This window comes from Podarcis bocagei, assembly GCF_964188305.1.
Source record: "Podarcis bocagei genome assembly, chromosome: 9".
In the NCBI taxonomy this organism is placed as follows: domain Eukaryota; kingdom Metazoa; phylum Chordata; class Lepidosauria; order Squamata; family Lacertidae; genus Podarcis; species Podarcis bocagei.
The window spans coordinates 18,201,145-18,213,786 of NC_138134.1; the positions used below are offsets into that span (position 1 = coordinate 18,201,145).

Here is a 12,642-nt window from a genome sequence, read left to right on the forward strand (position 1 = left end):
GATCACTTTATTTAGTCACTTTTCTAGCTTTTTGGGATTTCACTCAATTCCCAAGTGTATTATCTCAGCTGTTAAGAGCTTGAAACTTTGCTTTTTAAGAAGAAAGAAATGTAAAATTCTTGGGAAGCTGAATTACCACATTCTGCACTTTTTCTACACTTCACCAGCATCACAACATGCTGATCCAAAATAGCTCTTCTGTGAACTGAAGGGCTGAGATTTAGCAGAATCTCCACTTATGGAACAAGCAGGGGAGCTGATTTCCACCAGTTCCTCCTTCCACATGGAACCTGCCCCACTTCTAATTCTGCTCTGAAGGTCCTCTGACCCCCTGGACCAAAGAGGAGATTGGGAGTGGTGTACACAAGGCTACAAGGGGAAGGAGGAATCAGAAAAATACCATCTTCCTTCTGTGAATGAGTGGTCTGTGGATGGAGTTTTGTTCACAGAACCCTGAGATAAATGTTGTTGTTTAGTTGTTTAGTCATGTCCGACTCTTCGTGACCCCATGGACCAGAGCACGCCAGGCACTCCTGTCTTCCACTGCCTCCCGCACTTTGGTCAAACTCATGCTGGTGGCTTCGAGAACACTGTCCAACCATCTCGTCCTCTGTCGTCCCCTTCTCCTTGTGCCCTCAGTCTCTCCCAACACTAGTGTCTTTTCCAGGGAGTCTTCTCATGAGGTGGCCAAAGTATTGGAGCCTCAGCTTCACAATCTGTCCTTCTAGTGAGCACTCAGGGCTGATTTCCCTAAGAATGGATAGGTTTGATCTTCTTACAGTCCATGGGACTCTCATGAGTCTCATCCAGCACCATAATTCAAAAGCATCAATTCTTCGGCGATCAGCCTGTGATAAATAAGATACCCAATTACCCTAGTTTGAAGCAGTGCCCTATGTTCGTCAGTTATCTTAATTCTTGGTATGATGGGATTGGAGCGGGGGGTGGGGTGAGAGAAAGCAATTAAAATAATGTGTGTGTGTGTGAAATTACAGTTATAAAATAGAACTGTTTCTGTTGTCCAGGGCAAAGGTTGGTGAGCTTCTCCCTCACGTATCTTCTCAAAAGATACATCTTCAATATGCCAAAGCAAAGGAGGCAGATGGCAGGTATATATATTCCTTTCTGCAGTCAAATCTGATGTGACAGTGGTACTTACATTGGAGTTCGGGGCGGGATGCTCTGCCAAGTTCAGCAGAACTTGGATCAGAGAAAGTGTGGGAAGGGTAGCGTCCGAACATTGAAACATTTGAGGACTGAAAATTAATTTTAATGACTTATTGCTGTTATTTCTGTCCTGCTTTCCGGGATACAAGTCCACAATAAACAACATTATTAAAAACTCATCATGAGCCTTCCCAAGGCAGCTGATGGTATAGCAGTCCTCCAGTGGGGAGGGAATAATCCAGCCAGAGCAGACCGAGGTGGTATTTGCGTGCCTCCTGCTCTCTCCTGGAATCCCTCCCACAGGACAGCTGATGGAAGAAAGGCCCTCTTTTTTTCTGCTGAAGTTTTTAAATCAACTACCAATGCGAGCCTAGGACTTGCTGATCAGGTCGGCGGTTCGAATCCCCGCCACGGGGTGAGCTCCCGTTGCCCGGTCCCTGCTCCTGCCAACCTAGCAGTTTGAAAGCACGTCAAAGTGCAAGTAGATAAATAGGTGCTGCTCTGGCGGGAAGGTAAACAGCATTTCTGTGCGCTCCTCTGGTTCGCCAGAAGCGGCTTAGTCATGCTGGCCACATGACCTGGAAGCTGTACGCCGACTCCCTCGGCCAATAAAGCAAGATGAGCGCCGTAACCCCAGAGTTGGCCACGACCAGACGTAATGGTCAGGGATCCCTTTACCTTTTACCAATGTGCTACAACATGTTTTTCTTCCTTTAAGGAACAACAAAACAAAAAACATGTTTCCAGAATTAATTTTACCTCTTGTTTTTATCCCTTACAAGAGCAGAGGGAAAAGGCACGAAAAGAGTTTGTTCTCCACCCTCCATCTCCTTTATTTCAGATTTGCTAACCTCTGCTAGCAACTTAGCATCAATAGAGAGAGCATGAAATCACTGCCCCCTGCCTCGTTATTGTTCAGTTCATCTGGACTTTGCATGTGATTAAATTTTATATAGCAAAACTTAAGCAGCAATAATTTGTTTAGTCCATAAAGGGTGTGCTAATTTGAAAGTTATTATTTCTTGTTAGAAGGAACTGGCATCTTTAATAGCCCCCCCCCCCCATCAAATATGGGAAGGTAGAATACAGAATATTTCTTACCACAGTTTTTAAAAAGCCTTTAAACCTGGATACTCACCAATGGTGGTTGTTCCTAGTTTTTTTTAAGATGGATTTTATTTGACAACTGGTTTCGATTGAGAGAAAAAGTGTTATAGTCTAGCTCTATATGGGGATATTTGCTGTTGCTAGGTACAAACTGAAAGAAAACTCATCTTTAAATTTTGTCAGAGTCAGATTTGAGACAAGACACTTATAAACAGAATAGCATCAAAATTAATTAAAAAGTTCTGGGAACCATTTGGCTCCATGAGTCTCTGTGGTAAGAGTTAATAGTATCTGATATAAGGTACCTACATTGCATGGAGTTGTTTCCAGACTTAGTCACACTTAAAGTAAACACACTGAAATCAATGGGCTTTCAAATAATAATAATAATAATAATAATAATAATAACAATCAATCATCAATAATTAATAATTAGTCATGATCCAGCCTATATTGCATAAATTGGTTACCAGATACCAGCAAAAGAATAATTTATCCTTATTTAGTAAAGTGTTTTTAAATGAGTAACAGCCTGTAGCCCTGGGAATTTTGAGGACTGAACCTGAAGTGTCTATGATGATCTCTCTTTCTAGATACAAAGAAGCCGTCTTGGCCTACGCAAATGCCAAGCAGTGGGACAGCGTCATCCGGCTATATTTGGATCACCTTAATAACCCAGAGAAGGCTGTTAGCATTGTCAGGGAGACGCAGTCACTTGAGGGAGCCAAGATGGTAGCCAGGTAACTGCAGCTATAGTAACTAGTTTTCAGACTTTTAACAGAGTTCTAACTCTGTAGAATTGGTCAGATTATATATGTGCAAAACCCAATCTCTACAATTTGCTTTTAAAATATTTTGTTTGACTCTATTCAAATGAGAGAGGCTAAAAAAAACATTTTTAAAAACAATAATAGAAAAGAGCCCCTAGCTTTTGGAAAAAGTTTTTTTTTTAAAAAAAAATCCATTTCAAATAATTCTGATGGAGAATCTGAGCTTTAAGTGTATAAATTCATTTTGACATGTACCAACCCCATTTAACTTTTATTTTAATGTTTGCTTTCTAGTTGTAGTAACAGAAGCAAAAGCAAGCTTGTATTGATTCTATGATACGATTTTATGTACATCTTTATATGCAATTTACATGGATTTTGTTTTGTTCTCTTTTGATGTTGTCTAAGACTAATTTCAGGAATAGAAAAGAGCATATGGAAGATTTTTTTCATAATTTTTTTTCTGAAAGTGCCAGATACAATTTTGTATCTAGTTTTCCTGCAGAAATACATTTCATGACTAATTTGATCTCTCCAAATGGAGTATTTTACCTTCCACCCCAAATCAGAGATGGAGAACCTGGGCCTTTCAGCTGTGAGTGGGCTTCCAGTTCCCATCAGGCCCAACCAGCATGGCCAGTGATCAGGAACAATGAGAGTTGTAGTCCAGTAACATTTGGAGGTCAGCATCCCTGCCTTAAATGAAGCACCAGAGAACGCGACTGCAAGGGGTTGAGAAGGACCCTTCCAGTTATAGGAGCCTGGAGGTGTTCCATAATTCAACCGCGTTTGTACAGAGCCACCAACATGGCTGCAAACTTAAAATCTAAGGATCTGGAGTTGCCTAGTCAACCTTATCCATCATACTTGCCTTCTGAGACATTGCCAACCATATGTATGTATCCTCGGCATGTTTCATGTTAGTGTAGCCTGGGTGGGAGATTAAGTGGAACATGATTGCAGAGTGGGAGGTCTTTTTCCCCCTCTTGCATGCAGCTAGTAATAGTGACTGAGCTGCTCGTGTTCTTCAACATCAACTTCGTTGCACTGGTCATGTTGTTTGGATGCCTGATTATTGTCTTCCAAATCAACTGCTCCATTCCGAACTTAAAAATAGAAAGTGTAATGCTGGTGGTCCACAAAAGAGGTTTAAAGACTCTCTCAAGGCTAATCTTAAAAAAATGTAGCATAAACACCAACAATTGGGAAACACTGGCCTGCGAGCGCTCCAGTTGGAGAACAATCTTTACCAAAGGTATCATGGGCTTTGAAGACACTCAAGCTCGGAACGAAAGGGAGAAGCGTGCTAAGAGGAAGGCACACTTGCCAAACCCTCACCATGATCAACTCCTGTCTGGAAACCTATGTCCCCACTGTGGAAGGACGTGTGGATCCAGAACTGGCCTCCACAGCCACTTAATGGACTCACTGTTATGATCGTGTTCATGGAAGACAATCTTACTCGGCTGTGAGTGATCACTAAAGAAAGAAGACGACTATTTTGGGGGGCTGAATAGGAACCAACTAATGCGACTCTGCTTGCCTGACTCCTAATGAACTTGCAGGCATACAGAATCTCTGCACCTGCCCTAATCATAGCATTGGTGGGAGCAAGATCATGCCTTTGGTTTTTAAAATAGTATGGAAGCCTATGAACAAGGCCTGTCTTATTTTGTTAAAGCATTGTACAGCATGTAGTGTTTTTTAAACGTGTTATTAATAAATAATAATGATATAGTAGGATCAGAGATACGACTGTTGAAAATCTGCCCTGAAAAGTAAGCTTAAGGCAGCTTACAACTGGTTATGGGTATAATGAGAAATGCTGCTTCAGTGTTAAAAATATTGTGGATGCTCCTACAAATCATTACATGGATTTCATGGATTCTGTCCATTATACTTTAAAATAGTATAACAGATTTGTTAATTTGGTTTAGATTCTTTCTGCAATTGGGTGACTACGGGTCTGCCATCCAGTTTTTGGTGATGTCCAAGTGTAACAACGAAGCTTTCTCGCTGGCCCAGCAGCACAATAAGATGGAGATCTATGCTGATATAATTAGTGAGTATTCCATCTTCTTGGATACTGTGTACCACTGGAAAAACACTGCCAGTGCAATCCTATACATGTCTAATCAGAAGCAGGAGCAACCCAGTCAGTTGGGTGGGGTGCAAATAATGAAATTATTATTGTAAGAAAGTCCTATTGAGTTTCTCCCCCCCCCCCCAATCTATTGCAGGTTCTGAGGAGACCACTAATGAAGATTACCAAAGCATTGCCTTATATTTTGAAGGAGAGAAGAAACATTTTCAGGCGGGCAGATTCTTTCTTCTGTGTGGTCAATATGCACGGGTTAGTATAGAAACTTGCTGAGTCAGACTAAGGGCCAACCTAGACAGGACATGGGAGATCTGTGCTCTTCCAACGTCATTTTCTTTGCTTTGAAAATAACTGCATTGGGTCTAATTTAGATCAGAACTGAAATGTAAAAATTTTTGTCCATGCCTAATAGCAGCTTGCAGATATTTAAAGGAAGTGGTCAGGGCGGGAAGAGAGAAAGACATAGGACTCCCCCACTATCTTCTCCCTGTAATTTCATTCAATGGCAGCACTGCTCCCAGTTCCACACTTCTCCTTAGCCCTGTTCTGCACATTTCTTGTGTTATTCTGGCTGAAAGGTGACTCTTGCTTGCCAGGATGGAGAGAGAGGTGTGCCTGACCACACCTGCTTTTGTCACACTCGCCATTGGTACGTGGACTTGGGAAGGTTGTCCATGAGGAAATGTGGCCCTCATTAAAAGAGGAGGCGAGATTTAGGCAATACATTTAGCACCAAAGCTTCCTAGACAACTGTTTAGGAGAGCACAAAATGCCGCTGTGTTGTGTGTATTATCCAGTTAAGAACCTGAACATCTTTCATGAAGTAGAGACATTGGGGAATTAGGCTGATGCTGTGTTTTTGGGGCATATCTAGATCTCCTGGTCATTTTTAAAACTACCAACCTAGTCAGCCAATTGGTTAACATTAATTTCTAGCTTTTGAAGCATTTAGTAACATAAGACACATACTCCTTAGAAATGCAGGTGATTTGAAGAGTAATTTGTTCATAGAGAAATACTCAGATATAAGGCATTAAATGCTGTATGTGGTTTTTTCCAGGCATTAAAGCACTTTCTGAAAAATCCAAGTGCGGATGATACTATGGCTATAGAAATGGCAATAGAAACGGTAAGAAACATCATTTAGGAAGGAGAGGATTCTTCCTTTTACCCGAAACTCAGTATCATTGCTATGATTGATTAAGCAGAGAACCAATGCCAGACTATTTGTTTTATATTTATTTTACAGCCTGTATTTTACTCTTCTTCCAAAATTGGAACCCTTTACTTATTATGTTAAATATCCTCTACTTTAGACCCTTCAGTGTGGTATAATTACTTGTAAATAACAGATTTGTAGGCCTTGGATACCAAATTATTTGTGGCTTGACTGTATAAGTGTTGTTCATTTCACATAAAAGAACCTTCCCTACAGTGTGTTGTGTTACTCCATTCACAATTTATTTTCAATAGGTAGGACAGGCGAAAGATGAAGCTTTGACCAATCAGCTTATAAATCACCTTATGGGAGAGAGTGATGGAATACCAAAGGTACTAAATTCCAAATATAGACCTATGTTTAATATAATTGTTCCTCTATTAGTTTGGTTTTTTTAAATTAAATGGCCTCTGGTCTAGATTTTCAAACTCAGACCCTATCTGCACTATACATTTAAAGCAGTACCATACCACTTTAAACAGTTATGGCTTCCCCAAAAGAATCCTTGGCAGTGTAGTTATTACAGAATGCTGAGAGTTGTTAGTGGGCCACTATTCTCCATACAGAACTACAATTCCCAGAGCCCCTTGGGAAGAGAAATTGTTAAATGTCTTTGACAACTGGCAAACCTAGATTTGCCTTAATGTAATGGGTGTAGAGTGGCCCTAGTTTCAGGGTAGCAATTTACCTGTACGGACTGTTGCTTTTTTTGTCTGTTTCTGAGAGACTGACTGTGTCCATACTGCACTGGACCTGAGTATGACTCCTGAATTTTGCCTATAATCTGTGGTTCATTGGCAGAGAAATTGGAATAAAAGCCTAAGACAAGGAGGCAGAGGAAGCCTGACACATTGTATAAGAACTGAGCTGTGGATGTTCCTGGCAGTATACCAAAAGCTAGTTTCCTTAAAAATATTTTCTGTGCTAAGACTGATGTTGGGTCTGGTTTTATTTTGCTGTGTGTTTGTCATCTCTGCACATTTCTTCCTCTTACATAAAATTGGGATGGGAAATGCTTTGGAACCAAATCCATTTTTAATAGTAGACATAGTTTTACCTTGTGTAATCATGCTCATTGCTTTATTTAACAAGTTTTATTTGGAATAGTTCTATTTTCTCATTTAAAACCTTTGTTCTTCTAACTGCTATACTGCATCTGCCATAGTCTCTTTCTGTGAGTAATTTTTTTTTTACTTTAACCAATCATAGCTGCTATTTAACTTTTTGTTTTTAAAATAATTTATGAGGCTGCTTCCTTTAGTATATGCACTTACTCAAGTGTAAAACCCATTGAACTCAATGCATAGGATTGTGCTGTAAAAGGACAAGACTCTATGCTCATTGTTTGCATCATTTGTGGAAAATGACTTGTAGCATTTCTGAACCCCTATCCCACAATGTTTTAGGATAATTTATAATGCTGCGGTTATGCTGGCTTAACTAGTTTTCAACCCAGAACACATTCACAGTATCTAAACTATTTCAATCAGTATTAGCTAGATAACAGAGGAATATTAACTAATGTATACTGTAATAACAGCATGCTACAGTGTTCTAATACAATTTATGGCTTAACCTGTCCAATTTAAACATAGCTGATTGGCATAAACTGATTTGATTAAAAGAAACTGAAAATTCTTATTTTATGTTTGGAAACTTTAAAGACAAATGGTTATTTATTTTTTAAAAACTATTACTAAAAATGGGAGGGAAAGCTGAATTTTTTAAAAAGCTATCACTAAAATGTTTTTTCAGCTGAGATAATTTCAGCTGACTGATTTTATTGTGTATTGCAAAATAACACTTTAACCCTGTGGAAATGTTCAGATTTTATACATGTATGGGAAGCTGTTCAACAAACTAGCTCAGTAGTGTAAAAAATTTGTGGAACCAAGGCTTTCCATATGCACACAGAAAACCTGGGCAAACGAGGCTGTGCTTAAAGCTCAGCAGCTCCTCAGCAGTTCTGGCTGAAGTATGGCTAAGATGCGTGTGTGGATAAATAGACACTGTCTTCTCTTACTCATCTGTTTCCTTGCTCTAATAAAGGAAGCCAAGTATCTGTTTCGGCTGTACATGGCACTAAAGCAATACCGAGAAGCTGCCCGGACGGCCATAATAATTGCCAGAGAAGAACAGTGTGCAGGTAAGACACTTATGCTTCCAGCAGTCTGCGACGTTTGTGCACTTCTGTTTTGTTTGGAGCAACAAATATGACAAACGACAAGAGCAGGAGGGCGAATGAAGGGGAAGGAGACAAGAGTGTGAAGCATCTTCAGTGCATTGCCTTTTCTCTGCAGAAGCGAGAACTGGCATGGGGTTGAGATTTGTACCTTGTCTCTCATTTTCTCCCTGGGCTACAACATTTCTTACTGCGTAACCTGCCTGTAGGCCTCCAGGTGCTTTTGGACTGCAGCTCCCATCAGCCCCAGCCAGCATGACCAATGGTCAGGGATGATGGGAGCTGTAGTCGAGCAGCATCTGAAGAGCCACAGGTTTCCTGTCCCTGCTCTAGACATTGGTGGCTAGAGATGCAAATTGTTTTGTGAGCATGATTTCACTAGACAAGTAGTGTCCGTGTAAGATGCCTTATATGCTGGCAGTTACTAATACAGTCTTGCTAAATTTACTTAAATCAGCTGAAATGAAGAGAAGCTGGAATATAAGGGGGCACAGTATCCTTCTGAAACCTAATTAGTATTTTTTGTCATTTATTTATAAAAAAGGGAACTACCGAAATGCCCATGATGTTCTCTTCAGTATGTATTCGGAGCTGAAAACCCAGAAAATCAAAATACCGTCTGAAATGGCTACAAACCTTATGATTCTGCACAGCTATATTTTAGTAAAGGTAAAGCCTTGAAAATATTTATGGAAACTTGTGAAAAATGAAATGCATATTGCCCACCACTGCCTTTTCCTGATAGTTTAAGTGGATTCCTGATCACTTTGGGAAAATGTGTCTAAGAAAAATGCTTCATTGTTTAGCTCCAAAGTTCTCAAAGGGCCTCACACACTCTGTGTGTGTGTGTGTGTGTGTGTGTGTGTGTGTGTGAGAGAGAGAGAGAGAGAGAGAGAGAGAGAGAGAGAGCGCACCACATGGTTGGAAAGACCTTCAAGATTGCAACTGTTTAGCTTTGTGAATAACTCACATTTCTCTCTCAGATTCACGTTAAATGTGGCGACCATTTGAAGGGAGCACGTATGCTCATTCGTGTGGCCAACAACATCAGCAAATTTCCATCCCGTAAGTGTTAACTATACTGGGAAGTGGCACCTGCCGTTCTCAACCTTGCATCCCCAGACTGATGGTTGGACTACAACTCCCATCAGCCCTGGTCACTGGTAGCTATAGAGATGATGGGAGTTCCCATGACATCTGGGGACCCAAGGTTGAGAACAGCTCCATTATGTAGACCAGCTGTTAATGGGGGGTTATTACTTCCTCTTTGTGTCATATAATTGATCAGATGACCAGAGAGGGGACGATTGGCTTCCCTGTTGGGGCACTGGATGGGCAGAAAGGCTAAACCTCTGCCAACTCCATCAATATGTCTACTTCAACTTTTCTTTTTGCTGCCACCATCACAATTGATGTGGTCTTGAGTGGGGAGCAGAAAACTTGCTTGGGGGCCTATACCAGACCGCCAGGCCAGGGGTTAACCATTGCTGCTTTAGGAATTACTCCCAGTTAGTGAATTGCCCAAGGGCATGCAACTTAAATTCAAGCATTGGTAGAGATGGTCCTGGAGCAAGTGGAACTTCAGTTTTACCCAACGAAACATTTCTTTCGTTCTTAGAATAATTGCATGAATTTACTAAAAATATACGCAGCTAATTGATGCCAGCTGTTGGGTGTCATTGCTATTCCTATCCCTTCCCATGTGTTTTCTCTAAAATTCAGGAAAGTCAAATCAATTAGCAGCTCTCTGGAAATCTGGAAAGTTATAACTGGAAGCCAAAAATGAAGGACCATAGCCCAAGGCTTTCTATCACCATTGGAAATAAAATTATTGCCATTGTTCTTCTTATAGACATTGTGCCCATCCTGACTTCAACAGTCATTGAATGTCACAGAGCAGGACTGAAGAAGTCAGCATTTAGTTTTGCTGCAATGTTGATGAGACCAGAGTACCGTAATAAAATTGATCTGAAATACAAAAAGAAGATTGAAGCCATGGTTAGGTGAGTTGTCTCTGTGTAACTGAAGTTTGGAAATGCATTGATAAAAGTTAGCTTGAAAGCATTGTGGCAGTACTTGAAAACTGCAATTTGATGCACACTTACTTGGGAATAAGTCCTATGAAATGCAGTAGAACTTACTTTTAAGTAAATATGCATTAGTATTGGCTGTTAAGCAGTTATCCACAACCACAAATTTTAGTCTGTGCCCCAACCCTACAAGCAACACATGTAATAATATTACATGCAAAAGCAGGATCCAGGAGGCATTTCAATTGTTTTGTTACGTATCAACCTGATTTATTTGAAGACAACACTCTAGAAAGGTTTGATGATGTTGCCAAACCACCATATATGAAAATAAGTACCTTTGACTGCCTACCCCCTCCAACAAGTAGCATTGACCTCTTTAGATATTTGGGGTAGCCTCACCTGTGTATAATGCCACCTATGCAGAAGTTTTAATAAGTATTTCCTGAGTTTTGCAGAAACCGATGTCAAAAATATATTTCATAAGTACTAGTGTTCCAGAGGCAGCTAATAGAGTCATTTACAGTAATAACTGTATTGCAAAGCCAATCTGCTGAATTGTCATGTGGTTGGAAGGATAAAGGCACTGTGGCTCTCCAGATGTTGCTGGATTATTGGAGTTGTAGTCCAAGTTTAATCTTGGCTTCCTGCAGACTCTGGTTCACATGCAACATAAAGCTATCCTCTGGTTTGTTTCCTCTAGCCTGGCAAGGGAGCAGAGGAACAAGTTTGGAACTGTTGAGCTACATACATCAGCATGCTGCTTATTGCATTAAGCATCTTTCATTATAGTTATTCACATTTATCATTAGCAGAGCTAAGCCTCTGTAAGCTAGGAAAGCACTTCTGCTATCCTCGTAGATAAAAAAAACCCTGTCTTTGTTAAAACGTCTTAATGGAATTTCTTTCTTTCTACTAACAGACGACCTGACACAGCCGAAGCGGAAGAGCCCACCACCCCATGTCCCTACTGTGAATTCCTGCTGCCTGAATGTGAGCTGCTCTGTCCTGGCTGTAAAAACAACCTCCCATACTGTATTGCCACAGTAAGTATCATTTGAATATAATAGACTACCCTTCAAGAAGGTGTAACTGTTCTTACCTTAAATTTCTAATGCTGAAACTGAAAAATCCTATTATTTGAAACTGGTTCACACTATTTGTTTCCACTCTGCAAAATCTCAGAATTTTCTTGCTTTTTGAATGTTACGTTTAGATTTTGCACCCTTTGGTCCCCCCCCCCCCCGCTACATGTCATTGGTTTAGAAACAAGTCACTTGCAGCATATGCACCCAATGGCCCCTGTCCACTATAGGTTGATGCAGAGCAATTTGGAATATTTTCCACCAGGTTTAATCGCCCTCTTCATTTTAGGGACGACATATGGTAAAAGATGACTGGACTGTGTGCCCCCACTGTGACTTCCCCGCCCTGTATTCAGCATTCAGAAAGTAAGTTGGAATCTTTTTCATCTTCCTTTAGGATATTACTTAAATGCCAGAGACGTTTACCATGATCCTCAAAGCAAACCAGACACTAGATCGATTCAATATATACATGAGATTTGCAGCCAATCATCTGTTAAGTACAGTGGTACCTCGGGTTACATACGCTTCAGGTTACAGACTCTCTTAACCCAGAAATATTGCTTCAGGTTAAGAACTTTGCTTCAGGATGAGAACAGAAATTGTGCTCCGGCGGCGCAGCAGCAGCAGCAGGAGGCCCCATTAGCTAAAGTGGTACTTCAGGTTAAGAACAGTTTCAGGTTAAGAATGGACCTCCAGAACGAATTAAGTACTTAACCCGAGGTACCACTGTATATTTTGAATTAAAAATTGAACTTCAGCTTTCCTCACCTCTGAAACTCTTGGCCTTGCACACCTTGTTTGTACAACTGTGTACACTAGATTTCCCTTCAGCTAGGTGGCACCATAACCTATGCCATCCCTGCTTAGCCAAAGAAAATCTGCCCTTCAGATAGGCACCAACCATACTTTTTCCTTTTCTGCTCAATTCTTTAAGCCAACATAAAGCACCATTACTTTCTCAAGGACCCCACTTTCCTT

General features: G+C 40.6%; 1 protein-coding gene across 5 annotated transcripts in view; it reads left to right on the top strand.

Moving 5' to 3' along the window:
* The window catches only part of WDR19 (WD repeat domain 19), a 36,881-nt gene that overhangs the window by 21,770 nt on the left and 2,469 nt on the right, over positions 1-12,642 (top strand). For all 5 annotated transcript variants that reach the window (XM_081207595.1, XM_081207597.1, XM_081207596.1 and 2 more), the window contains 12 exons: positions 1,026-1,109; positions 2,868-3,014; positions 4,982-5,106; positions 5,285-5,397; positions 6,206-6,274; positions 6,619-6,696; positions 8,414-8,510; positions 9,091-9,215; positions 9,530-9,611; positions 10,399-10,549; positions 11,499-11,622; positions 11,951-12,027. In XM_081207595.1, coding sequence (XP_081063721.1) covers positions 1,026-1,109; positions 2,868-3,014; positions 4,982-5,106; positions 5,285-5,397; positions 6,206-6,274; positions 6,619-6,696; positions 8,414-8,510; positions 9,091-9,215; positions 9,530-9,611; positions 10,399-10,549; positions 11,499-11,622; positions 11,951-12,027 — 1,272 coding nt within the window. The remainder of the gene's footprint in view (positions 1-1,025; positions 1,110-2,867; positions 3,015-4,981; positions 5,107-5,284; positions 5,398-6,205; positions 6,275-6,618; positions 6,697-8,413; positions 8,511-9,090; positions 9,216-9,529; positions 9,612-10,398; positions 10,550-11,498; positions 11,623-11,950; positions 12,028-12,642) is intronic.